Source organism: Lonchura striata, chromosome 31 (assembly GCF_050655825.1).
Source record: "Lonchura striata isolate lonStrDom1 chromosome 31, ASM5065582v1, whole genome shotgun sequence".
In the NCBI taxonomy this organism is placed as follows: Eukaryota; Metazoa; Chordata; class Aves; order Passeriformes; family Estrildidae; genus Lonchura; species Lonchura striata.
The window spans coordinates 5,264,886-5,292,552 of NC_140733.1; the positions used below are offsets into that span (position 1 = coordinate 5,264,886).

A 27,667-nucleotide genomic window follows, 5' to 3' on the forward strand; every position below is an offset into this window, starting at 1 on the left:
GCCCGCCCCGTGACGTCACTTCCGCGCGCTGCCCCGGATGTTGTTGCCGCGGCCGCGGCCGCAGGACGGGCACGGGCGCGCCGCGGCTCCGGATCCCCCCGCCCCAGCCCCGCGCACCGGCCCGCCGGGGGGCGCGGCGTGACGTCAGCACGGTGACCTAACACCAGCCCCCCCGCTTCCCCGGCTCGGGGGGCGGCGGCGGCGGCGAAACCCCCCAAGAACCCCCAACCCCCCCCCGGGACCCGCCCCGACATGGCGGCGGCGCCGGGGGGCGGGGCCTCGCCGGGGGGCGGGGCCGCGCTGGAGGAGGAGTGCGAGGTAGTGCGCGTGCGCGTCAAGGTAAGGGGCGGGGCCGCGCGTGGGCGGGGCCGCGGGTGGGCGGGGCCGCTCGTGGGCGTGGTTACGCCCCGGGTGTGGTTGGAGGGGGCGGAGCCAATCAGCTCGTGGGGGCGTCGTCGCCTGCGCGCGTGGCACGGGCGGGAAGTTTTCCCGCCTCTGGCGTCACGTGGGGGCCTAGCGGCCAATCAGCGCGCGGCGTCGCCGCGGGGACGGGGCTGCGCCGCCATGTTGGGTCGCCGTGAGGGGCCGGGGGGCTCCGGGACCCTCCGGGACCCTCCGGGACCCTCCTCCCGCAGAAGAACGAGGGGCAGCAGCCGCCCGAGTTCCGCTCGTTCGCCGTGGACCCGCAGATCACGTCGCTGGATGTGCTGCAGCACATCCTGGCGCGGGCGTTCGACCTGCAGGGGTGAGCGGGGCTCCCCTTGTACCCTTTTTGTAGCTGGGCCCGCCCAGAGCAGCCGGCTGAGCCCCGCTGTGCCCCCTCAGGAAGAAAAGCTTCGTCCTGAGCTTCGCGGCGCACAACGGGCAGGGCCAGGACACCTTCGTGCCGCTGCTCAGCGACGGCGACCTGGCCAACGCCTTCAGCTGCGCCCGGCCCGCGCTGAGGCTGCGCCTGGACGTCAGGAACGGCCCCGAGAGTGAGCGGCGCAGCGGGACAGAGCCGGGACAGCCGGGATAGAGCCGGGACAGCTGGGACAGAGCTGGGACAGAGCTGGGACAGAGCTGGGATAGAGCTGGGACAGAGCTGGGACAGAGCCGGGACAGAGCCGGGACACACCTGGGACAGAGCTGGGACAGAGCTGGGACAGCCGGGACAGAGCTGGGACACACCTGGGATAGAGCTGGGATAGAGCTGGGACAGAGCTGGGATAGAGCTGGGACAGAGCTGGGACAGAGCTGGGACAGAGCCGGGACAGAGCCGGGACAGCTGGGATAGAGCTGGGACAGCTGGGACAGAGCTGGGATAGAGCTGGGACAGAGCTGGGACAGAGCTGGGATAGAGCCGGGACAGCTGGGATAGAGCCGGGATAGAGCTGGGATAGAGCTGGGACAGAGCTGGGACAGCTGGGATAGAGCTGGGATAGAGCTGGGATAGAGCTGGGACAGAGCTGGGACAGCAGGGACAGAGCTGGGACAGAGCTGGGACACACCTGGGACAGAGCTGGGATAGAGCCGGGACAGCAGGGACAGAGCTGGGACAGAGCTGGGACAGCAGGGACAGAGCTGGGACAGAGCTGGGACACACCTGGGACAGAGCTGGGACAGAGCTGGGACAGAGCTGGGACAGAGCTGGGACAGAGCTGGGATAGAGCTGGGACAGAGCTGGGATAGAGCCGGGACAGCAGGGACAGAGCTGGGACAGAGCTGGGACAGCAGGGACAGAGCTGGGACAGCAGGGACAGAGCCGGGACACACCTGGGACAGAGCTGGGACAGAGCTGGGACAGCCGGGACAGAGCTGGGACAGCTGGGATAGAGCTGGGACAGAGCTGGGACAGAGCTGGGACAGAGCTGGGATAGAGCTGGGACAGAGCTGGGATAGAGCCGGGATAGAGCTGGGACAGAGCTGGGACAGAGCCGGGACAGCCGGGATAGAGCCGGGATAGAGCCGGGACAGAGCTGGGACAGCTGGGATAGAGCCGGGATAGAGCCGGGATAGAGCCGGGACAGAGCTGGGATAGAGCTGGGATAGAGCTGGGACAGAGCTGGGACAGAGCCGGGATAGAGCCGGGATAGAGCCGGGACAGAGCTGGGATAGAGCTGGGATAGAGCTGGGACAGAGCTGGGACAGAGCCGGGACAGAGCCGGGACAGAGCCGGGACAGAGCCGGGATAGAGCTGGGATAGAGCTGGGACAGAGCAGGGACAGCCGGGACAGAGCTGGGACAGAGCCGGGACAGAGCTGGGACAGAGCTGGGACAGAGCTGGGACAGCAGGGACAGAGCTGGGACAGAGCTGGGTGGGGGGAGACACACCTGGGACACACCTGGGGGTGCACCTGGGATATACCTGGAGGGGGGAGATACACCTGGGGGAGGGGAGACACTCCTGGGATACACCTGGGATATACCTGGGATACACCTGGGTGGGGGAGAGACACCTGGGACACACCTGGGTGGGGGAGACATACCTGGGTGGGAGGACACACACCTTCAACACACCTGGGTGGGGGGAGACACACCTGGGACACATCTGAGACACCCCCAGACACACCTGAGACACACTTAGGTGGGAGAAATCACCTGGGACACGCCTGTGGTACACCTGGGACAGACCTGGTTGGTGGGGACACACCTGGAATACACCTGAGATACACCTGGGGTAGTCACAGACTTGGCTGGACACACCTGGGCGGGGCAGGACACACCTGGGGACGCACACCTGGAGGCCTGGGCTGGGTGTCAGGAGGTGCTGGCTACCTGGGGGAGCCCGGGGGGCTCAGGTGTGTGAGGCGGGGCTCAGGTGTGCAAGGTGGGGCTTGGGGGGGTCTCAGGTACCTGTGGCTCAGGTGTGCTGTCCCCAGGCCCGCTGCTGGAGGACTGGGACATCATCAGCCCGCGGGAGGTGGCGGCGGCCGAGCCGGTGCCCGAGCGCCGCTCGCTGCTGGCGGCGGCCCTGCCCTTCACCCAGGCGCTGCTGGCACAGGTGAGCGCACCTGGCACAGGTGAGGCACACCTAGCACAGGAGTACACCTGGTGCAGGTGAGGCACACCTAGCACAGGAGGACACCTGGCACAGGAGCACACCTGGCACAGGTGAGGCACACCTAGCACAGGAGTACACCTGGCACAGGTGAGGCACACCTAGCACAGGAGCACACCTGGCACAGGTGAGGCACTCCTGGCACAGGAGCACTCCTGGCACAGGTGAGGCACTCCTGGCACAGGAGCACACCTGGCACAGGTGAGGCACACCTAGCACAGGAGCACACCTGGTGCAGGTGAGGCACTCCTGGCACAGGAGCACACCTGGTGCAGGTGAGGCACACCTAGCACAGGTGAGGCACACCTAGCACAGGAGGACACCTGGCACAGGAGCACACCTGGCGCAGGTGAGGCACTCCTGGTGCAGGTGAGGCACACCTGGCACAGGAGCACACCTGGCGCAGGTGAGGCACACCTAGCACAGGTGAGGCACTCCTGGCACAGGAGCACACCTGGCACAGGTGAGCACTCCTGGCACAGGAGCACACCTGGCACAGGTGAGCACTCCTGGCACAGGAGCACACCTGGCACAGGTGAGGCACACCTAGCACAGGTGAGGCACTCCTGGCGCAGGTGAGGCACTCCTGGCACAGGTGAGGCACTCCTGGCGCAGGTGAGGCACACCTAGCACAGGTGAGGCACTCCTGGCACAGGTGAGGCACACCTGGCACAGGAGTACATCTGGCAGAGGTGAGCACACCTGGCACAGGTGAGGCACTCCTGGCACAGGTGAGGCACTCCTGGCGCAGGTGAGGCACTCCTGGCACAGGTGAGGCACACCTGGTGCAGGTGAGGCACTCCTGGCACAGGTGAGGCACACCTAGCACAGGAGCACACCTGGCACAGGTGAGCACACCTGGCACAGGAGCACACCTGGCACAGGTGAGGCACACCTGGCTCAGGTGAGGCACTGCTGGCACAGGAGCACACCTGGTGCAGGTGAGGCACACCTAGCACAGGTGAGGCACACCTGGCGCAGGTGAGGCATGCCTGGCGCAGGTGAAGCACACCTGGCGCAGGTGAGGCACACCTGGCACAGGAGCACACCTGGCACAGGTGAGGCACTCCTGGCACAGGTGAGGCACTCCTGGCGCAGGTGAGGCACTCCTGGCACAGGTGAGGCACTCCTGGCGCAGGTGAGGCACTCCTGGCACAGGAGCACACCTGGCGCAGGTGAGGCACACCTAGCACAGGAGCACACCTGGCACAGGTGAGCACACCTGGCACAGGAGCACACCTGGCGCAGGTGAGGCACACCTGGCACAGGTGAGGCACTCCTGGCACAGGAGCACTCCTGGCACAGGAGCACACCTGGCACAGGAGCGCACCTGGCACAGGTGAGGCACGCCTGGCACAGGAGCACTCCTGGCACAGGTGAGCACACCTGGCACAGGAGCACACCTGGCACAGGTGAGCACACCTGGCACAGGAGCACACCTGGCACAGGTGAGGCACACCTAGCACAGGTGAGGCACTCCTGGCACAGGAGCACACCTGGCACAGGTGAGGCACTCCTGGCACAGGTGAGGCACACCTAGCATAGGAGCACACCTGGCACAGGTGAGCACACCTGGCACAGGTGAGGCACTCCTGGCACAGGAGCACTCCTGGCACAGGAGCACACCTGGCGCAGGTGAGCACACCTGGCACAGGTGAGGCACTCCTGGCACAGGAGCACACCTGGCGCAGGTGAGCACACCTGGCACAGGTGAGCACACCTGGAGTCCCCACGTTGCTGGGAGCTCCTGCTGCTCTCTCGGGCCTCGCGGTGCCCCCGCGGTGCCCCCGCGGTGCCACCTGTGCCGTTCCCGCAGGTGGGCCGGACGCTGGCGCGGGCGCAGGCGGCCCTGGCGTGGCCCGAGGGGACCCCGGCCACGGCCCCGCCCCCTGCGCCGCCCCCACCCTGCGCCCCCCTGGGCGATGCTGACCTGAGGTCCTACCTGGGCCCAGGTGGGCGCCTGCTGCGGCCCCAGGACCTGCGGCTGCACGTCTTCCACGGCGGCGTCGAGCCCGGCCTGCGCAAGGTGAGGGCCCGGAGACGCACCTGGGGCACACCTGGGGGTGTGGGTAACACCTGGGGCACACCTGGGCATTGGGGGCACACCTGGGGCACAGCTGGGGCACAGCTGGGGGTTGGGGGCACACCTGGGGCACACCTGGGGGTGTGGGTAACACCTGGAGCACAGCTGGGCATTGGGGGCACAGCTGGGGGTTGGGGGCACACCTGGGGGTTGGGGTAACACCTGGGGCACACCTGGGCATTGGGGGCACACCTGGGGGTGTGGGTAACACCTGGGGCACACCTGGGCATTGGGGGCACACCTGGGGCACAGCTGGGGCACACCTGAGGGTTGGGGTAACACCTGGGGCACACCTGGGCATTGGGGGCACACCTGGGGCACAGCTGGGGCACACCTGGGGGTTGGGGTAACACCTGGGGCACACCTGGGCATTGGGGGCACACCTGGGGCACAGCTGGGGCACACCTGGGGGTTGGGGTAACACCTGGGGCACACCTGGGCATTGGGGGCACACCTGGGGCACAGCTGGGGCACACCTGAGGGTTGGGGTAACACCTGGGGCACAGCTGGGGGTTAGGGTAACACCTGGAGCACAGCTGGGGTTTGGGGGCACACCTGGGGCACACCTGGGGGTGTGGGTAACACCTGGGGCACACCTGGGGGTTGGGGGCACACCTGGAGCACAGCTGGGCATTGGGGGCACACCTGGGGCACAGCTGGGGCACACCTGGGGGTTGGGGTAACACCTGGGGCACACCTGGGGGTTGGGGTAACACCTGGAGCACAGCTGGGCATTGGGGGCACACCTGGGGGTTGGGGTAACACCTGGGGCACACCTGGGGGTTGGGGTAACACCTGGAGCACACCTGGGCATTGGGGGCACACCTGGGGGTTGGGGTAACACCTGGGGCACACCTGGGGGTTGGGGGCACACCTGGGGCATGCCTGTGGCACACCTGGGGATTGGGGTTACACCTGGGGCACAGCTTGGGGTTGGGGTCACACCTGGGGCACACCTGGGGCTTACCTGGGGCTTGGGGTCCCACCTGGGGCACACATTAGGGTTGGGGTCACACCTTGGATACATCTGGGGGTTGGGGTCACACCTGGGCATTGGCACACCTGGGGCACACCTGGGGGTGGTTCTGTTCACACCTGGGGCACACCTGGGGGTTGGGGTCACACCTGGGGCACACCTGGGGGTGGTTCTGTTCATACCTGGGGCACACCTGGGGGTGGTTCTGTTCACACCTGGGGCACACCTGGGGTTTGGGGTCACACCTGGGGCACACCTGGGGATGGTTCTGTTCACACCTGGAGCACACCTGGGGGTTGGGTTCACACCTGGGGCACACCTGGGGGTTGGGGTCACACCTGGGGCACACCTGGGGGTGGTTCTGCTCACACCTGGGTTCTTTGAGCCACACTTCGGGGCCTTGGGGGTTCTCTGCTCTCCCCAAGCCTTACCTGGCAGCTGTGATCACACCTGGGGCACACCTGGCGCGTTCTGATCTTACCTGCTGCCGCTTCAGCCTCCCTGGGGGGTTCTCAGATCCGTCCTGAGCAACACCTGGGAGTTCCAGGTGTCCTCACCCCAGTTCCCCTCTAGAGGGGGTTCGGCATTACCTGCTGGACGTGTCCCTGCTCTCACCTGTCAGTGTCACCTGCTGGGCGTGTCCCTGCTCTCACCTGTCAGTGTCACCTGCTGGGCGTGTCCCTGCTCTCACCTGTCAGTGTTACCTGCTGAACGTGTCCCTGCTCTCACCTGTCCCCATTCCCCGTACAGGTGTTCTGGCATTTTCTGTGTAACACATTCCAGCTCTCACCTGTCATTGTCACCTGCTGGACGTGTCCCTGCTCTCACCTGTCAGTGTCACCTGCTGCACGTGTCCCTCATCCCTCACCTGTCCCCATTCCCCACACAGGTGTTCTAGCATTTCCTATGTAACAATTCCTGCTCTCACCTGTCCCCATTCCCCCATACAGGTGTTCTGGCGTTACCTGTGTAACACATTCCTGCTCTCACCTGTCCCCATTCCCCCATACAGGTGTTCTGGCATTTTCTGCTGAACGTGTCCCTCATCCCTCACCTGTCCCCTTTCCCCACTCAGGTGGTCTGGCGTTACCTGTGTACCATGTCCCTGCTCTCACCTGTCCCCATTCCCCATACAGGTGTTCTGGCATTTTCTGTGTAACACATTCCATCTCTCACCTGTCAGTGTCACCTGCTGAACATGTCCCTCATCACTCACCTGTCCCCATTCCCCCATACAGGTGTTCTGGCGTTACCTGTGGAACACATTCCTGTTCTCCCCTGTCAGTGTCACCTGCTGAACGTGTCCCTGCTCTCACCTGTCCCCATTCCCCGCACAGGTGGTCTGGCGTTACCTGCTGAACATGTGCCTCATCCCTCACCTGTCCCCATTGCCCACACAGGTGGTCTGGCGTTACCTGTGTACCATGTCCCTGCTCTCACCTGTCCCCATTCCCCACTCAGGTGGTCTGGCGTTACCTGCTGAACGTGTCCCTCATCCCTCACCTGTCCCCATTGCCCACACAGGTGGTCTGGCGTTACCTGTGTACCATGTCCCTGCTCTCAGCTGTCCCCATTCCCCACTCAGGTGGTCTGGCGTTACCTGTGTACCATGTCCCTGCTCTCACCTGTCCCCATTCCCCGCACAGGTGGTCTGGCGTTACCTGTGTACCATGTCCCTGCTCTCACCTGTCCCCATTCCCCACTCAGGTGGTCTGGCGTTACCTGTGTACCATGTCCCTGCTCTCACCTGTCCCCATTCCCCGCACAGGTGGTCTGGTGTTACCTGTGTAACACATTCCTGCTCTCACCTGTCCCCATCCCCCCATACAGGTGTTCTGGCATTTTCTGCTGAACATGTCCCTCATCCCTCACCTGTCCCCATTCCCCACTCAGGTGGTCTGGCGTTACCTGCTGAACGTGTCCCTGCTCTTACCTGTCCCCATTCTCTCCATACAGGTGTTCTGGTGTTACCTGTGGAACACATTGCTGCTCTCACCTGTCCCCATTCCCCCATACAGGTGTTCTGGCATTTTCTGCTGAATGTGTCCCTCATCCCTCACCTGTCCCCATTCCCCACACAGGTGGTCTGGCGTTACCTGTGTACCATGTCCCTGCTCTCACCTGTCCCCATTCCCCACTCAGGTGGTCTGGCGTTACCTGTGTACTGTGTCCCTGCTCTCACCTGTCCCCATTCCCCACACAGGTGGTCTGGCGTTACCTGTGTACCATGTCCCTGCTCTCACCTGTCCCCTTTCCCCACTCAGGTGGTCTGGCGTTACCTGCTGAATGTGTCCCTGCTCTCACCTGTCCCCATTCCCCACTCAGGTGGTCTGGCGTTACCTGTGTAACACATTCCTGCTCTCACCTGTCCCCATTCCCCACTCAGGTGGTCTGGCGTTACCTGCTGAATGTGTCCCTGCTCTCACCTGTCCCCTTTCCCCACTCAGGTGGTCTGGCATTACCTGTGTACCATGTCCCTGCTCTCACCTGTCCCCATTCCCCACACAGGTGTTCTGGCGTTACTTGTGTAACACATTCCTGCTCTCACCTGTCCCCATTCCCCACTCAGGTGGTCTGGCGTTACCTGTGTACTGTGTCCCTGCTCTCACCTGTCCCCATTCCCCACACAGGTGGTCTGGCGTTACCTGTGTACCATGTCCCTGCTCTCACCTGTCCCCATTCCCCACTCAGGTGGTCTGGTGTTACCTGTGTAACACATTCCTGCTCTCACCTGTCCCCATTCCCCACACAGGTGGTCTGGCGTTACCTGCTGAACGTGTTCCCCGCCGGCCTGTCGGGCCAGGAGCGCCTGTCCCACCTGCGCCTCAAGGCGGCCGAGTACTCGTCCCTGAAGGCGGCGCTGGCGGCGCGCGCGGCGCCGGCCGAGCTGGCGCAGGTGGCAGCGGCGGTGCGCAAGGACGTGGTGCGCACGGACCGCGCCCACCCCTACTTCGGCGGCCCCGAGGAGGGCCACCCTCACCTGGCGGCCCTGCAGGCGCTGCTCACCACCTTCGCGCTGGGCCACCCGCGCCTCTCCTACTGCCAGGGCATGTCGGACGTGGCGGCGCCGCTGCTGGCCGTGCTGGACGACGAGGCGCAGGCCTTCGTGTGCTTCTGCTCGCTGATGCGCCGCCTGGCGCCGCGCTTCCGGCCCGGCGGCCGCGGGCTGGCGCGGGCCTTCGCCCACCTGCGGCGGCTGCTGCGGCGCGCCGACCCGCCCTTCTGGGCCTTCCTGGCGGCGCGCGGCGCGCACGACCTGCTCTTCTGCTACCGCTGGCTGCTGCTGGAGCTGAAGCGCGAGTTCGCCTTCGACGACGCCCTCAAGGTGCTGGAGATCACCTGGAGCTCGCTGCCCCCCGCGCCGCCCCCGCCCCCCGAGGGGGTCCCGCTGCTCGGAGCGCCCCTGGGAGCCCGCGGGGCCGGCCGGGCGCTGCGGGAGCGCCGGGGGCTGCGCCCGCGGCCGCCCCGCAGGAGGAGGAGGAGGAGGAGCGTGGAGGAGGAGGAACGTGCCGGAGGGCTCGCGGAGGGTTCCGGTGGTGGCTTTGGGGGTCTCAAGGGTTCCAGCGATGGTCCTGAGGGTCCCAAGAGCTCCGGAGATGTCCCCAACAGTCACAAAATCTCCAGCGAGCTCTTTGAGAGCCCCAAGAGCTTCAGCGATGTTCTGGAAGGTTCCGAGGGCAGCCAGGAGGATCCCAAGAGCTCCAGTGATGTCCCCAACCGTCTCGGGGACAGCCAAAAAGGGCCCAAGATCTTTAAGAACGTTCAGGAAGGTCTTGAGAGCTCCAGCGATGTCCCCAAAGGTCACAAGAGCTCCAGGAAGGTCCAGGGGAGATCCCCCAGGGATGCTGGAGGAGCCCCCGAGGGCTCCAAGGACTCGGAGCCAGGTGGCCCCAGGAAGGTGGAGGAAGGCACCGACGCCCTGGAGATCGACCAGAGACCCCACAGCCTCTGCTGGGGGGCTGGAGAAGACCCCAGAGAAGGACAGGATGACCGCAGAGAGGGACATGATCCAGGAGAAGGACGAGGTGGCCCCAAAGAGGGACCGGACGACCCGAGAGAAGAACCGGCTGACCCTGGGATGAATCGTGGTGACCCCAGAGAGGGTGACGATGATCTCGGAGAAGGACACAACATTGGAGAAGGCCACAACAGCCCCAAGGATGTCCGCCATGACCCCAGGGATGGACACCGTGGCTTCAGGGATGGCCGTGGTGACCCCAAGGAAGGATGCGATGACCCCAGACGTGGCCGTGACGACCTCAAGGACGACCACCGTGACCTCAAACCCAACCACGACGACCCCGAGGAAGGACGTGACGACACCAAGCACGGCCACGATGACCTCGAGGACGACCACCGTGCCACCGACAACCCAAAAAGCCCCGAAGACCCTTGGGGCGGCCGTTGGGCTTGGGAAGAACCTTCCTCCTCCTCGTCCTCGTCCTCGTCGTGCTCCTCGGGCTCGTCCTCCTCGGACGAGGAGGTGACGGTGGAGGACGACGGCGCGCCGCTGCCACCGCCAGAAGAGCTGGGCCAGGGGAACCCCTTCCTGCTCTTCGTGTGCCTGGCCATGCTGCTGGAGCAGCGCGAGGCCGTCATGGCGCGCGCCGGCGACTACAACGAGGTGGCCATGCACTTCGACCGCCTGGTGCGCCGCCACCACCTGCCGCGCGTCCTGCGCCGCGCCAAGGCGCTCTTCGCCAGGTACCTGGAGGGCTGGGGGGCCACCGCGCCGGGGGGACCCCAGACGGGACCTCCTTCGGGGCAGGGCGTGCCCTCGGGAGCCCCGACGGGGTAGGGGGCGCGGGTGGGAGAGAGGGTGGGAACGTGGAGGCCACCGTAGGGAGGTCTGTAGGACAAGGTGGTGGCCCCGTAGAACATCTCAGAGTGGTCCTGAGGGGCCCCAAAGTCACTGGAGGTCTGTAGGACAAGGTGGTGACCCTGTAGAATATCTCAGAGTGGTTCTTAGGGTCCCCAGAGTCACTGGAGGTCTGTAGGACAAGGTGGTGACCCTGTAGAATATCTCAGAGTGGTTCTTAGGGTCCCCAGAGTCACTGGAGGTCTGTAGGACAAGGTGGTGACCCTGTAGAACATCTCCAGGAGGTGCTGAGGTCATCGTGAGAGGCTCCAAAGTCACTGGAGGTCTGTAGGACAAGGTGGTGACCTCGTAGAACATCTCCAGGAGGTTCTGAGGGTCCCCAGAGTCACTGGAGGTCCGTGGGACAAGGTGGTGACCCCATAGAACATCTCAGAGCGGTTCTTAGGGTCCCCAGAGTCACGGGAGGTCTGTAGGACAAGGTGGTTACCCCATAGAACATCTCCAGGAGGTTCTGAGGGGCCCCAAAGTCACTGGAGGTCTGTAGGACAAGGTGGTGACCCCATAGAACATCCCAGAGTGGTTCTGAGGTCATCATGAGGGGGCCCAAAGTCACGGGAGGTCTGTAGGACAAGGTGGTGACCCCATAGAACATCTCCAGGAGGTCCTGAGGGGCCCCAAAGTCACTGGAGGTCCGTGGGACAAGGTGATGACCCCATAGAACATCTCCAGGAGGTGCTGAGGTCACCTTGGGGACTCTGGTCACTGTCAGGGTCTGTAGGACACTGTGGGGACACCACAGACCCCACATGGGGACAGGTTGGCCCTTTTGGGGACCCCAAGGCCACCATGGGGTCTCCAAGGCCACCCTGGGGTCCCCAGGGACCCCCCAGAGCTCCCCATGACCCCCCCATGGCAGCAGAGACCCCTCCCAGTATGAACCAGTATGAACCAGTACAGCCCAGTGCCTCCCTGCTGGGTTCTGCACCGCCGTGGGACATCCCAATAAGAACCAGTAAGAACCAGTATGAACCAGTGCAACATCCCGGCTGGGAGCTCCTCCATCTGCATTGCCTTGGGCCGGACCAGTATGGACCAGTATGGACCAGTATGGAGCAGGAAGGGGCTGGGAGCCCAACTGGGAGCCCCACGTGCATCACCTTGTGCCAGACCAGTATGGACCAGTACAGACCAGTATGGACCAGTGCCTTGCCACGGCCTTCAGCCATCCCAGCACGCACCAGTATGGACCAGTATGGACCAGTATGGACCAGTCCGGCAGCCAAACTGGGAGCTCTTCACCGGCGTGGCCTTGTGTCCTCCCAGTATGGACCAGTATGGACCAGTACAAACCAGTCCAGATCTCCTCCTGCCTTGCGTGCTCCCAGTACAGACCAGTATGGACCGGTAGGGTGCCCCCACCGCTGTGTTGATGCCCGTAGGCCTTCTCCCAGTATGGACCAGTACAAACCAGTTCCTGCCTCCCACCCTGGGTGCCTTCTCCCCTCCCCCCCTTATTTATTGCCCCTCCCCCTCCAGCCGGGGGGGTCCCAGAGGTGCCGGAACCACCAATAAACGATGCCTGTTACTGGTGTGGCTCCCAGTATGGACTGGGAGGGACTGGGAGGGGGTTTGGGGCTCCCAGTACGAACTGGGAGGGACTGGGATCTCCCAGTATGGACTGGGAGGGACTGGGAGGGGGTTTGGGGTTCCCAGTATGGACTGGGAGGGACTGGGAGGGGGTTTGGGGCTCCCAGTATGAACTGGGAGGGACTGGGATCTCCCAGTATGGACTGGGAGGGACTGGGAGGGGGTTTGGGGCTCCCAGTGTGAACTGGGAGGGACTGGGATCTCCCAGTATGGACTGGGAGGGACTGGGAGGGGGTTTGGGGCTCCCAGTGTGAACTGGGAGGGAGTTTGGGGTTCCCAGTATGAACTGGGAGGGACTGGGAGGGAGTTTGGGGCTCCCAGTATGGACTGGGAGGGACTGGGATCTCCCAGTATGGACTGGGAGGGACTGGGAGGGAGTTTGGGGTTCCCAGTATGAACTGGGAGGGACTGGGATCTCCCAGTATGAACTGGGAGGGACTGGGATCTCCCAGTAGGGACTGGGAGGGACTGGGATCTCCCAGTATGGACTGGGAGGGAGTTTGGGGCTCCCAGTATGGACTGGGAGGGACTGGGATCTCCCAGTATGAACTGGGAGGGGGTTTGGGGCTCCCAGTATGAACTGGGAGGGGGTTTGGGGCTCCCAGTATGAACTGGGAAGGGATTTCCCATTCCCAGTATGAACTGGGGACTTCCCAGTATGAACTGGGAGGGTGTGGACAGGTCCAGGGCCAGGACTGGGATTCTCCCAGTGTTCCCAGTTTGCTCCCGTTACTGGTTGAGGGTGCTCCCAGTTCTCCCCAGTCCCTCCCAGTTCCCCCCCAGTCCCTCCCAGTTCCCTCCCAGTCTCTCCCAGTTCCCTCCCAGTTCCCCCCCAGTCTCTCCCAGTTCCCTTCCCAGCCCCCCAAGTCCCTCCCAGCCCCCCCAGTCCCTCCCAGTTCCCCCAGTTCCCCCTCCCAGTTCCCCCAGTCCGGAGGTGACGTCCCCGCCACCTTTGGGTGCTTCCGGCCGGAAGAGGCCTCGGGGGCACCCAGAGATTTTTGGGGGGCGGCTCTGGGGCGGTTTTGGGGTTCCTGGGGGAATTTTTGGGGTCCCAGGAGGGATTTTGGGGTTTCCTGGGATTTTTTGGGGTGTCCAGGGGGGATTTTGGGGTTCCCAGGGAATTTTTGGGGTCCCAGGAGGGATTTTTGGGGTTCCCTGGGATTTTTTGGGGTCCCAGGAGGGATTTTTGGGGTTCCCTGGGATTTTTTGGGTGTCCCAGGGGGAATTTTTGGGGTTCCCTGGGAATTTTTGGGGTCCCAGGAGGGATTTTGGGGTTCCCTGGGATTTTTTGGGTGTCTCAGGAGGAATTTTTGGGGTTCCCAGGGGGTTTTTTTGGGGTTCCCCAGGATTTTTTTGGGGGGGGGCTTCCCAGGGGGGATTTTTGGGGTTCTCCGGGATTTTGGGGGGGTCCCAAAATTTGGGGATGAGCCGGGGGGGGCGGCAGGGGGGGGACAACGTCCCCTCGGAGCTGCTGCGGGAGCAGGAGAACCTGCGGATCTTCGAGCTGCTGGGCAGGAAATGCGTGGTGAGAACTGGGGGAACTGGGAGGGACTGGGAATGGGAACTGGGGGGACTGGGAGGGACTGGGGGGAACTGGGAATGGGAACTGGGGGGACTGGGAGGGACTGGGGAAACTGGGAGGGACTGGGAATGGGAACTGGGGGGACTGGGGAAACTGGAATGGGGAACTGGGGGAAACTGGAGGGACTGGAGGGGAACTGGGGGTACTGGGGGGAAACTGGGAGGGAACTGGGAGGGACTGGGGGGAACTGGGGGGACTGGGAACGGGAACTGGGGGGACTGGGGAGACTGGGAGGGACTGGGAGGGACTGGGAGGGACTGGGAATGGGAAATGGGGGGAACTGGGGGGACTGGGAGGGAACTGGGGGGAACTGGGGGGACTGGGGGAACTGGGATGGGGAACTGGGGGGACTGGAAGGGACTGGGGGGGACTGGGAACAGGAACTGGGGGGACTGGGAGGGACTGGGGGGGACTGGGAACAGGAACTGGGGGGACTGCGAGGGACTGGGAATGGGAACTGGGGGGACTGGGAATGGGAACTGGGGGGACTGGGAGGGACTGGGAATGGGAAATGGGGGGAACTGGGGGGACTGGGGGGAACTGGGAGGAACTGGGAATGGGAAATGGGGGGACTGGGAGGAACTGGGGGGAAACTGGGAGGGACTGGAGGGGAACTGGGAACGGGAACTGGGGGGAACTGGGGGGACTGGGGGAACTGGGGGGGACTGGGGAAACTGGGATGGGGAACTGGGACGGACTGGGAGGGACTGGGGAACTGGGATGGGGAACTGGGGGAAACTGGGAATGGGAATTTGGGGGACTGGGATGGACTGGGAAGGGGGTTTGGGGGGTTTAAGGGGGATTTGGGGGGATTTAGGGTGAGATGGGAAGGATTTTGGGGGGTTGGGAGGGGGAATTTGAGGGACTGGGGAAACTGGGAGGGACTGGGATGGGGAACTGGGATGGACTGGGATGAACTGGGAGGGACTGGGAAGGGGAATTCGGGGGGGTTTAAGGGGAATTTGGGGGGATTTAGGGTGGGATGGGAAGGATTTTGGGGGGTTGGGAGGGGGAATTTGAGGGACTGGGGAAATTGGGATGGACTGGGATGGACTGGGAAGGGGAACTGGGGGGAACTGGGGGGAACTGGGGGGATTTGAGGGGGGTTTAAGGGGAATTTGGGGGGATTTAGGGTGGGATGGGAGGGATTTCGGGGGTTTGGGAGGGGGATTTTGAGGGACTGGGGGAGCTGGGAGCCACTGGGACAGACTGGGAAGGGGAACTGGGATGAACTGGGGGGAACTGGGAAGGGGAACTGGGGGGGTTTAAGGGGAATTTGGGGGGGTGTGAGGGAGGTTTTGGGGGGTTTAGGGTGGGATGGGGGGGATTTCGGGGGTTTGGGAGGGGGAATTTGAGGGACTGGGGAAAATGGGGGAGGACTGGGAGGGACTTGGGGGAACTGGGATGAACTGGGAGGAACTGGGAGGGACTGGGAAGGGGAATTGGGGGGGTTTGGGGGGGATTTGGGGGGATTTAGGGTGGGATGGGGGAGGATCTTGAGGTCTTGGGGGGTAAATTTGGGGTCCTGGGGGGGAATTTGGGGGTCCTGGGAGCATCTGGGGGATTCTGAGGGGATCTGGGGCAATAAGGGGAGACATTTGGGGTCCTGGGAGAGTCGTGAGGGGGATTTGGGGGTCCCTGGGAGGGATTTGGGGGTCCCTGGGAGGGATTTGGGGGTCCCTGGGAGGGATTTGGGGGTCCCTGGGAGGGATTTGGGGGTCTCTGGGGCCATTTTGGGGTTTCTGGGGCCATTTTGTGGTCTCTGCTGAGGTTTTGGGCCAGTCTTGGGGGATTTTGGGCTGTCTGGGAGGGATTTTGGCATCTCCAGATGAATTTTGGGGTCTCTGGGGCCATTTTGGGGTGTCTCGGATGGATTTTGGGATCTGTGGGACCATTTTGGGCTGTCTCGGATGGATTTTGGCATCTCCAGATGAATTTTGGGGTCTGTGGGGCCATTTTGGGGTGTCTCGGATGGATTTTGGGGTCTGTGGGGCCATTTTGGGGTGTCTGGGATGGATTTTGGGATCTCTGGGGCCATTTTGGGCTGTCTGGGATGGATTTTGGCATCTCCAGATGAATTTTGGGGTCTGTGGGGCCATTTTGGTGTCCCTGGCTGGATTTTGGATTCTCTGGAGCCGTTTTTCTGAGTCTCTGGGCTGGATTTTGGGGATCTCCAGCCGGATTTTGGGGTGTCCCTGGGCTGGATTTTGGGGTGTCCCCGCAGACCCTGGTGACCGCCGTGGTCCAGCTGGTGGTGGCCGAGCCCGGGGGGGTCCCCGGGGGTCCCGGGGGGGTCCCGGGGGGCTCCTGGAGCCTCCGGGGCTGCGGCGTCGCCTGCCTGGTCCGGGACAGCCCCCGGCGCTCCTACTTCATCCGCATCTTCCGCCTGCCCGTGAGTCTGGGGGACCCCAAATCCCGGGGGGACCCCAAATCCCGGGGGGACCCCAAATCCTCGGGTTGGGATCCTCCAAATCCTGGGGTCCTCAAAATCTTGGGGAGGGGGAGTCCCTAAACCCAGGGGGGTGGGTTCAGGACAGCCCCCGGTGCTTCCACTTCATCATCCTCCTCTTGAGGGGGGTCCCCAAATTCTGGGGGGTGACCCCAAATCCTGGAGGGAACCCCAAATCCTTTGTGGGGGATCCCAACTCCTGGTGGGGAGTCCCCGAAACTCCAGGATGGGGGGAGATGAAGGGGTTGGGGTTGGGTGGGGAGCCCCTGATGGGTTTTGGGGGGTCCTGAGGGGGTTTTGGGGGGGTCCCAGAGGTTTGGGGGGTCCTGAGGGGGTTTTGGGTGGGGTCCCAGAGGTTTTGGGAGGGTCCCAAAGGTTTTGGGGGGGCTCCCAGAAGCTCTGGGGGGTCCCAGAGGGGTTCTGGGGTCCCTGAGGGGGTTCTGGGGGGTCCCTGAGGGGTTTGGGTGGGTCCCAGAGGTTTGGGGGGTCCTGAGGGGGTTTTGGGGGGGTCCCCGAGGGGGTTTTGGGGGGTCCCAGAGGTTTGGGGGCTCCCAGAGGGGTTCTGGGGTCCCTGAGGGGGTTTTGGGGGGGTCTTTGAGGGGGTTTTGGGTGGGGTCCCAGGGGTTTGGGGGGTCCTGAGGGGTTTGGGGGGCTCCCAGAGGTGGTTTGGGGGAGGTTCTGGGGGGGTCCCAGAGGTTTTGGGGTCCCTGAGGGGTTTTGGGAGGGTCCCAAATGTTTTGGGGGGGTCCCTGAGGGGTTTGGGTGGGGTCCCAGAGGTTTGGGGTGTCCTGAGGGGTTTTTGGGGCTCCTGAGGGGGTTTTGGGGGGTCCTTGAGGGGGTTTTGGGTGGGTCCCAGAGGTTTGGGGGGTCCTGAGGGGTTTTTGGGGCTCCTGAGGGGGTTTTGGGGGGGTCCCAGAGGTTTGGGGGTCCTGAGGGGGTTTTGGGGGGGTCCCAGAGGTTTGGGGGTCCTGAGGGGCTTTTGGGGGGTCCTTGAGGGGGTTTTGAGGGGATCCCAGAGGTTTGGGGGGTCCCTGAGGGGGTTTTGGGTGGGTCCTGAGGGGTTTTGGGGTGTCCTGAGGGGGTTTTGGGGGGGTCCCAGAGGTTTGGGGGATCCTGAGGGGGTTTTGGGGGGTCCCAGAGGTTTGGGGGTCCTGAGGGGTTCTGGGGGTCCCCAGGAGGGTCCCTGACCCCCCACCCCCCCCCAGGCCGGGGAGCTGTGGTGGGAGCAGGAGCTGCAGGGGGGGATGGGCTACAAGACCCCCACCCCCTTTTTCCACACCTTCGTCAGCCACGTGAGTGGGCGGGGCCGGGGCGGGGCTTGGGCGGGGCCATGGAAATGTGGGTGGGGCAGTGGGCGGGGCTATGGGGATTTGGGTGGGGCTATGGAAATGAGGGTGGGGTCAGTGTGCATGGCTATGGCAATGTGGGTGGGGCTATGGAAATTTGGGTAATGGAATGGAAATGTGAGCGTGGCTATGGAAATGTGGGTGGGGCAGTGGGCGGGGCTATGGAAATGTGGGCGGGGCTATGGAAATGAGGGTGGGGTCAGTGTGCATGGCTATGGCAATGTGGGTGGAGCTATGGAAATTTGGATAATGGAATGGAAATGTGAGCGTGGCTATGGAAATGCGGGTGGGACAGTGGGCGGGGCTATGGAAATGTGGGAGGGGCTATGGAAATGTGGGAGGGGCTATGGAAATGCGGGTGGGGTCAGTGTGCATGCTATGGAAATGAGGGCGGGGCTATGGAAATGCAGTTGGGGCAGTGGGCGGGGCTATGGCATTTTGGACTGGGCAGTGGGCGGGGATATGTAAATGAGGGTGGGGTCAGTGTGCATGCTATGGAAATGTGGGCGGGGCTATGGAAATGTAGGTGGAGTCAGTGGGTGTGGCTATGTAAATGTGGATGGGCAGTGGGCGGGGCTATGGAAATGAGGGTGGGGTCAGTAGGTGTGGCTATGCAAATGTGGGCGGGGCTATGGAGATGAGGGTGGGTCAGTGGGTGTGGCTATGTAAATGTGGGTGGAGTCAGGGGGCGGAGCTATGGAGATGTGGGCACGGCAGTGGGCAGGGCTATGAAAATATGGGCGGGGCTATGGAAATGAGGGTGTGGCAGTGGGCGGGGCTGAAGGTGGCCATGGGTGGGAGGAGCCATTATGGGCGTGGCAAGGGGGAGGGGCTTGAATGGGCGTGGCCTGGAGGGGTGGAGCCAAATGAGCGCGGGGGGTGGGGGCGGGGCCAATTTGAGTTGGGGGCGTGGTCTGAAGCGAGTGGGCGTGGCCAGACGGTGTGGTCATAGAAGGGGTGTGGCCTGCACTTGATGGGCGTGGCTAATGATGGGCGTGGCCATTGATTGGCAGGGCTAACCGCTCATTACCATATAAGGGAAGTAGGCGTGGCCATCGATGGGCGTGGCTATTGACGGGCAGGGCTAACAGCTCATTAGCATATAAGGGAAATGGGCGTGGCTAATGATGGGCGTGGCCATTGATTGGCAGGGTTAGCAGCTCATTCGCATATAAGGGAAATGGGCGTGGCCACTGCCATTAGTGGGTGTGGCCAATAGGATGCTGCCATATAAGGGAAAGTGGGTGTGGTTTGGGTAAGTGGGCGTGGCCTGGCCACCCACGGCGGCTCCTGATTGGCTCAGGAGGGGTGGGCGGGGCTGAACTTCGCCTCCGAGGCCGAGGCCGCCGCCTTCGAGGGCCGGGTCCAGGAGAGGCTGCGGCGGCGGCAGCAGCGGGGCGGTGAGAGACCCCTCCCCAAAATGCGCCTGGGACCCCCAAATCCACCCCCAAAATGCGCCTGGGACCCCCAAATCCACCCCCAAAATGCACCTGGGACCCCCAAATCCACCTGGGAACCCCCGAAATGCACCTGGGACCCCCAAATCCACCCCCAAAATGCGCCTGGGACCCCCAAATCCACACTCAAAATGCACCTGGGACCCCCAAATCCACCTGCGAACCCCCAAAATGCACCTGGGACCCCAAAATCCACACTCAAAATGCACCTGGGACCCCGAAATGCACCTGGGACCCCCAAATCCACCCCCAAAACGCACCTGGGACCCCCAAATCCACCCCCAAAATGTGTCTGTGAACCCCAAAATGCACCTGGGACCCCCAAATCCACCTGGGAAGCCCCGAAATACACCTGGGAACCCCCAAAATGCACCTGGGACCCCCAAATCCACCCCCAAAATGCGCCTGGGACCCCCAAATCCACCTGGGAACCCCCGAAATGCACCTGGGACCCCCAAATCCACCCCCAAAATGTGTCTGTGAACCCCAAAATGCACCTGGAACCCCCAAATCCACCTGGGAACCCCTGAAATACACCTGGGACCTCCAAATCCACCTGGGAACCCCCGAAATACACCTGGGACCCCCAAATCCACCCCCAAAATGCGCCTGGGACCCCCAAATCCACCTGCGAACCCCCGAAATACACCTGGGACCCCCAAATCCACCCCCAAAATGCACCTGGGACCCCCAAATCCACACTCAAAATGCACCTGGGACCCCGAAATGCACCTGGGACCCCAAAATCCACCCCCAAAATGCACCTGGGACCCCAAAATCCACCCCCAAAATGCACCTGGGACCCCAAAATCCACCCCCAAAATGCACCTGGGACCCCCAAATCCACCCCCAAAATGTGTCTGTGAACCCCAAAATGCACCTGGGACCCCAAAATCCACACTCAAAATGCACCTGGGACCCCGAAATGCACCTGGGACCCCCAAATCCACCCCCAAAAATGCACCTGGGACCCCAAAATCCACCCCCAAAATGCACCTGGGACCCCAAAATCCACCCCCAAAATGCACCTGGGACCCCGAAATGCACCTGTGACCTCAAAATCCACCCCCAAAATGCACCTGGGACCCCCAAATCCACACTCAAAATGCACCTGGGACCCCGAAATGCACCTGGGACCCCCAAATCCACCCCCAAAATGTGTCTGTGAACCCCAAAATGCACCTGGGATCCCAAAATCCACCCCCAAAACGTGTCTGTGAACCCCGAAATCCACCTGGGAACCCCCAAATCCACCCCCAGAATGTGTCTGTGAACCCCAAAATGCACCTGGGACCCTGAAATCCACCTGGGAACCCCCAAAATCCACCCCCAAAATGTATCTGGGGACTTTCAAAATGTACCTGGCAACCCTCAAAATGTATCTGGGAATGCTCCAAATGCACCTGGGATCCCCAAAACGCATCTGAGGACCTTAAAAACACACCTGGGAACCCCAAAATACACCTGGGAATACCCAAAATGCACCTGGGAACCCCAAAATACACCTGGGAATACCCAAAATTCACCTGAAAATGCCCAAAATACACCTGGGAATACCCAAAATGCACCTGAAAATGCCCAAAATACACCTGGGAATACCCAAAATTTCCCCGGGGATCCCCAAAATACACCTGGGGACTTCCAAAACACACCTGGGACCCCCGAAATGCTCCCGAGAACCCCCAGACTGCATCAGAACCCTCCCAACCCCCCCTTGGAATGCCCCAAATCCACTGGAATTCCCAAAAAATCCTTCGGCCGTCCCCCCAAAATTCCCCAAAACGCCCCCTCCCCCACCTCTGACCCCCCCTTTTCTCCCCCCGCAGAGAAGCAGCTGCTGCCCCCTCCCCCACCCCCCGGCCATGGTGAGTCCTGACCCCCCCGGGGGGATTTTGGGGGGATTTTTGGGGGGTTTGGGGGTCACTGGGGGGGTCCCCACCCCCACCGACCCTCACTGTGCCCCCCCAGAGCGTCGGGGGAGCCTCCCCAGGACCCCCAACCCTGATGGTGAGTGAGTGGGGGGGGTCCTGCCCCGTTTTGGGGGGGTCCTGCCCCGTTTTGGGGGGTCCTGCCCCGTTTTGGGGGGTCCTGCCTCATTTTGGGGGGTCCTGCCTCATTTTGGGGGGTCCTGCCTCATTCTGGGGGCTTCTGTCTCATTTTGGGGAGTCCTGCCTCAATTTGGGGGGTGGTCCTGCCTCATTTTGGGGGGTCCTCCCCCATTTTGGGGGGGGTCCTGACCCATTTTGGGGGGGGGGTCCTGCCCCATTTTGGGGGGCCCTGACTCATTTTAGGGGGCTCCTGCCCTGTTTTGGGGGGTCCTGCCCTATTTTGGGGGGTCCTGTCTCATTTTGGGGGGGGTCCTGCCCCATTTTGGGGATGTCCTGCCTCATTTTGGGGGGGGTCCTGCCCCATTTTGGGAGGGTCCTGCCCCATTTTTGGGGGGTCTTGCCCCAGTTTGAGGGTGTTCTGCCCCATTTTGGGGGGGGCCTGACTCATTTTGGGGGGGCAGTTTGGGGTGGGCTCAGAAGGGCATTTTGGGGTGGGAATTTGGGGTCTCTGGGATGGTTTTGGGGGTCTCAGGGGAGGAGGTTTAGGAGCTCTGGGGGGGATTTTGGGGTCTTTGGTGTGGATTTGGGGTCTCTGGGTTGGATTTGGGGTCTCTGGGTTGGTTTTGGGGTCTCTGGGTGGGATTTTGGGGTCTCTAGGTTGGATTTTGGGGTCTCTGGGTGGGATTTTGGGGTCTCTGGGTTGGTTTTGGGGTCTCTAGGTTGGATTTTGGGGTCTCTGGGTGGGATTTTGGGGTCTCTGGGTGGGATTTTGGGGTCTCTGGGGTGGATTTTGGGTCTCTGGGTGGGATTTTGGGGTCTCTGGGTGGGATTTTGGGGTCTCTGGGGTGGATTTGGGGTCTCTGGGTGGGATTTTGGGGTCTCTAGGTTGGTTTTGGGGTCTCTGGGTTGGTTTTGGGGTCTCTGGGTGGGATTTTGGGATCTCTCAGGAGGATTTTGGGATCTCTCGGGAGAATTTCGGGATTCTCCCCATACTGGGGGGGGGTCCCACAATGATTTTTTCCCCTCCCCCAGGCCCCCCCATCCCGGCCACGCCCATCCCCAACCCCGACATCACCCCCAGCCGGTACCGGGGGCTGCCCAGCCCCCCCTCGGGACCCTCCCCCACCTCGGGACCCCCGCCCGCCCCCGGGGCCCCCCCCGGCCAGCGGAAAAAGGGGAGGGGGCGCAAGAAAATCTCCAAGGCCGATATCGGGGTCCCCTCCGGATTCAAGTGGGTCTGGGGGGGGATTTGGGGTCTGGGGGGATTTGGGGGATGGGATTTGGGGGATGGGATTTGGGGGGATGGGATTTGGGGTCTGGGGGGGATTTGGGGTCTGGGGGGATTTGGGGGATGGGATTTGGGGTCTGGGGGGATTTGGGGGATGGGATTTGGGGTCTGGGATTTGGGGGGATGGGATTTGGGGGATGGGGGATTTGGGGGATGGGATTTTGGGTCTGGGGGGGATTTGGGGGATGGGATTTGGGGGATGGGATTTGGGGTCTGGGGGGGATTTGGGGGATGGGGGGATTTGGGGGATGGGGGGATTTGGGGTTTGGGGGGGATTTGGGGTCTGGGGGGATTTGGGGGATGTTGGGGGGGTTTTGGGTATGGGGGGATTTGGGAGATGGGGGGATTTTGGGGGGGATTTGGGTCTGGGGGGGATTTAGGGTGGGGAGGATTTTGGGAATGTGGGGGTCGATTTGGGGGGTGTGGGGGTCGGTTTGGGGGGTGTGGGGGTCGGTTTGGGGAATGTGGGGGTCGGTTTGGGGGATGGGGGGATTTGGGGGATGGGGGGGGAATTTGGGGTCTGGGGGGGATTTGGGGAATGTTGGGGGGATTTAGGTCTGGGGGGGGATTTAGGGTGGGGAGGATTTGGGAGATGTGGGGGTCGGTTTGGGGGATGTGGGGGTCGGTTTGGGGGATGTGGGGGTCGGTTTGGGGGGTGTGGGGGTCGGTTTGGGGGATGTGGGGGTCGGTTTGGGGGATGTGGGGGTCGGTTTGGGGGGTGTGGGGGTCGGTTTGGGGGATGTGGGGGTCGGTTTGGGGGGTGTGGGGGTCGATTTGGGGGATGTGGGGGTCGGTTTGGGGGGTGTGGGGGTCGGTTTGGGGCCATCTCTTGGGAGGTTTTGGGGGGTCTCCAGGGGGATTTTGGGGTCTGGGGGGTTCCGGGGGGTCGCGGGGGTCTCACCGCTCTCCCCTCCCCCTCCAGGCACGTCGGTCACATCGGGTGGGACCCCACTGGTGGCTTCGATGTGGGTGACACCTCCCCCAAGTGGGTGACAGTGACCCCGGGGTGACCCCACGGGGGGTGACAGATGTCCCTGCCCAGGTGGCATCCCTGGGCCTGGCCCGGGGTCCCCATGGGGTGACCCTGGGGTGACAGCGACCCTGTGAGGGGTGACAGTGACCCGAGGGGTGACAGCGATCCCGTGCAGGGTGACAGTGACCCTGAGGGGTGACAGCGATCCCGTGTGGGGTGACAGTGACCTGAGGGGTGACAGTAACCCAAGGGGTGACAGTGACCCTGGGGGTGACAGTGACCCGAGGGGTGACAGTGACCCTGTGTGGGGTGACACTGACCCTGTGGGGTGACACTGACCCTGGTGACAGTGACCCTGAGGGGTGACAGGGACCCGAGGGGTGACAGCGATCCCGTGCAGGGTGACAGTGACCCGAGGGGTGACACTGACCCTGGTGACAGTGACCCGAGGGGTGACACTGACCCTGTGTGGGGTGACACTCACCCTGTGTGGGGTGACACTGACCCTGTGGGGTGACAGTGACCCTGAGGGGTGACAACGATCCCGTGCAGGGTGACAGTGACCCGAGGGATGACACTGACCCTGTGGGGTGTGACACTGACCCCGCGGGGTGACACTGACCCCGCGGGGTGTGACACTGACCCCGCGGGGTGACACTGACCCTGTGTAGGGTGACAGTGACCCAAGGGGTGTGACACTGACCCCGTGGGGTGTGACAGTGACCCCGCGGGGTGTGACACTGACCCCGCGGGGTGTGACACTGACCCCGCGGGGTGTGACTCTGACCCCGCGGGGTGTCCCTGTCCCCTCACCGTGTCCCTGTCCCCAGCTGGCCGCCCTGGACCCCGCCCTGCGGTCCCTCTTGTTCCATGGGGTGACACTGACCCTGTGGGGTGACACTGACCCCGTGGGGTGACACTGACCCCGTGGGGTGACACTGACCCCGTGGGGTGACACTGACCCTGTGTGGGCTGTCAGTGACCCTGAGGGGTGAGAGTGACCCGAGGGGTGACACTGACCCTGTGTAGGGTGACACTGACCCCGCGGGGTGTCCCTGTCCCCTCACCGTGTCCCTGTCCCCAGCTGGCCGCCATGGACCCCGCCCTGCGGTCCCTCTTCGCCCAGGCCGGGGTCAGCGAGCGCCACTTGGCCGACGCCGAGACCTCGCGCCTGATCCACGACTTCATCGAGCGCCGGGGCGGGCTGCAGGCCGTGCGCGAGGAGATGCGGCGCCAGGGTGGGCACGGGGCGCCTGGGGCACCTGGGCACACCTGGGCACACCTGGGCACACCTGGGAGGGACCTGGGCACACCTGGGAGGGACCTGGGGACAGCTGGGAGCACCTGGGCACAGCTGGGCACACCTGGGAGGGACCTGGGCACACCTGGGCACACCTGGGAGGGACCTGGGGACAGCTGGGAGCACCTGGGCACACCTGGGAGGGACCTGGGCACATCTGGGCACACCTGGGCACACCTGGGAGGGACCTGGGCACATCTGGGCACACCTGGGCACACCTGGGAGGGACCTGGGGACAGCTGGGAGAAACCTAGAGACACCTGGGGGGCACCTGGGCACACCTGGGAGGGACCTGGGGGCTCCTGGGGACAGCTGGGAGCACCTGGGCACACCTGGGAGCACCTGGGAGGGACCTGGGCACACCTGGGGGTTCCTGGGCACACCTGGGGGCACCTGGGAGGGACCTGGGCACACCTGGGGGTTCCTGGGCACACCTGGGGGCACCTGGGAGGGACCTGGGAAACCTAGAGACACCTGGGCACACCTGGGGGTACCTGGGACACACCTGGGGGTGGGACTAGGCACACCTGGGCACACCTGGGAGGGACCTGGGCACACCTGGGTACAACTGGGGGGCACCTGGGGATACCTGGGGGTACCTGGGACACACCTGGGGGTACCTGGGCACACCTGGGGGTACCTGGGCACACCTGGGCACACCTGGGGGTACCTGGGCACACCTGGGCACAACTGGGGGGCACCTGGGGATACCTGGGCACACCTGGGGATACCTGGGCACACCTGGGCACACCTGGGGGTACCTGGGACACACCTGGGGGTGGGGCCGGGCACACCTGGGAGGGACCTGGGCACACCTGGGCACACCTGGGGGCACCCGGCGGGTCTCTGTGCCCCCCCCGTGCCCCCTCTGACCCCTCCCCCTCCTCTCTCTCCTCCCCCAGGACCGCCCCCTCCCCCCCCGGGCCGCGGGAGCCCCGCCCCTCCCCCCGCCCCTCCCCCCCCTCCTCCCGCTCCCGCTCGGCGGTCCCGGCCCCTCCCCCACCCCGCGCCGGCCCCGCCCCTCCCCCCGCCCCTCCCCCTCCGCGAGGCCCCGCCCCTCCCCCGCGAGGCCCCGCCCCCCCGGGCGCCGCCGCCCCGCCCCCTCCCCCCCCTCCGCCGCCCCCTCCCCCCTCCGGGGTCCCCCCCGCGACCCCCCCCGGCCGGGGGGCGCTGCTGGACCAGATCCGCCAGGGGGTGACGCTCAACAAGGTCGGGGACCCCAAAAACGGGGAGGGGGAGACCGAAAATGGGGAGGGGGCACCAAAAATGGGGAGGGGGCACCAAAACTGGGGAGGGGGACACCGAAAATGGGGAGGGGGCACCAAAAATGGGGAGGGGGACACCGAAAATGGGGAGGGGGAGACTGAAAATGGGGGGGGGAGACCGAAAATGGGGAGGGGGCACCAAAAACGGGGAGGGGGAGACCGAAAATGGGGAGGGGGCACCAAAAATGGGGAGGGGGCACCAAAAAATGGGGAGGGGGAGACCGAAATTGGGGAGGGGGCACCAAAAATGGGGAGGGGGACACCGAAAATGGGGAGGGGGCACCAAAAATGGGGAGGGGGCACCAAAAAATGGGGAGGGGGAGACCGAAAATGGGGAGGGGGCACCAAAAATGGGGAGGGGGCACCAAAAATGGGGAGGGGGAGACCGAAAATGGGGAGGGGGAGCTCAAAAATGGGGATGGAGACCCCAAAAATGGAAGGGGGACACCAAAAAATAGGGAGGGGGACACCAAAAATTGGGATGGGGACCCCAAAAACGGGTGGGGTGGAGCCAAAAATGGGAGTGGGACCCCAAGAATGGGAGGAGACCCCAAAAATTGGGGGGGGGGTGTCCAAGGGGGGGGTCCTGTGACCTTTGGGGGTCTCCATGGGATGGGGGAGGGGCTGTTCCATGCCCCTTTTTTTTGGGTGGGTGGTCTCGTGATTTCTTGGGGGGCTCCCCTGACCTTTTGACGTGGCCGTGGGGGAGGGGCTGGTGGGGGAGGACCCTGCCTGACCCCTCCCCATTTCCCACCCCCCCCCCCAGACCCCTGAGACCCCCGAGGTGGGCGCGGGTCCCGGCGCGGGGGGGCTCGTGGGGGCCCTGATGGACGTGATGCAGAAGCGAAGCCGCGTCATCCATTCCTCGGGTGAGACCCCTCCCCAAATTAAAACAAAACAACCCCAAAACCCCCAAAATCCCCCCAAAAAAACCCCCCGACCCCTCTCCATTGTCGCCCCCCCAGATGAAGGCACAGCCAGCGAGGAGGAGGAGGATGATGATGAATGGGACGAGTGAGACCCCCCCTGCCCCTCCCCCTCCCTCGAGACGCCCCCAGACCCAAATTGGGGCCCCCCCCACCCCTCCCCCACCCCGCCTGCGCCCCTCCCCCAGCTCGGGGGGGGAGGGGCCCCGGCTTTTCCTGCCCCCCCTCCCCTTTTTTCCCCCCCTCGTGCCCCCCCCCCCCCCCCCAAATAAACGCAGGAGTCACGTGACCATGCGCCTCGTTAATGAATCGCTCATTAATTACCGTTTAATGAGCCCCGGCAGCGAGGAGAGGGAGCGGGAATCCAGCGGCTCGGGGAGGGGCCCCGAGGGGATCCCGGCGCTTCCAGCGGCTCCGAGCCGGGAAAACCGCGCGGAAAATGGGGGAAAAACGGCGGAATTCGGGATC

General features: G+C 63.8%; 2 protein-coding genes across 16 annotated transcripts; both read left to right on the forward strand.

The window, feature by feature from the left end:
- Positions 1-66: 66 nt before the first annotated feature.
- TBC1D25 (TBC1 domain family member 25) lies at positions 67-12,503 on the forward strand. Of its 15 annotated transcripts, none has more exons than XR_014950536.1 (8): positions 67-339; positions 636-745; positions 826-977; positions 2,862-2,983; positions 4,857-5,066; positions 8,852-11,454; positions 11,537-11,579; positions 11,651-12,503. XR_014950536.1 is itself a non-coding variant. In XM_085563707.1 (7 exons), the coding sequence occupies exons 1-6, from the start codon at positions 253-255 to the stop codon at positions 10,895-10,897; spliced, it is 2,727 nt and encodes a 908-aa protein (XP_085419833.1). In that variant the 5' UTR covers positions 67-252; the 3' UTR covers positions 10,898-10,946; positions 11,160-12,503. The 15 variants fall into 15 exon arrangements, 3 of the variants coding, with proteins under 3 accessions (XP_085419833.1, XP_085419834.1, XP_077645789.1); XR_014950541.1 differs by having other exon boundaries at positions 8,852-11,241; XR_014950537.1 differs by having other exon boundaries at positions 8,852-11,017; positions 11,160-11,255; positions 11,327-12,503.
- A 966-nt stretch (positions 12,504-13,469) lies between these two features.
- WAS (WASP actin nucleation promoting factor) lies at positions 13,470-27,415 on the forward strand. Its single transcript, XM_085563726.1, is given in 13 exon segments — positions 13,470-14,090; positions 16,372-16,539; positions 17,802-17,888; positions 19,246-19,342; positions 21,226-21,264; positions 21,368-21,406; positions 22,480-22,678; positions 23,658-23,700; positions 24,793-24,946; positions 25,911-25,955; positions 25,958-26,217; positions 27,040-27,142; positions 27,239-27,415. Coding segments are annotated over 13 exon segments (1,389 nt in total). The 5' UTR covers positions 13,470-13,988; the 3' UTR covers positions 27,292-27,415.
- Positions 27,416-27,667: the final 252 nt, after the last annotated feature.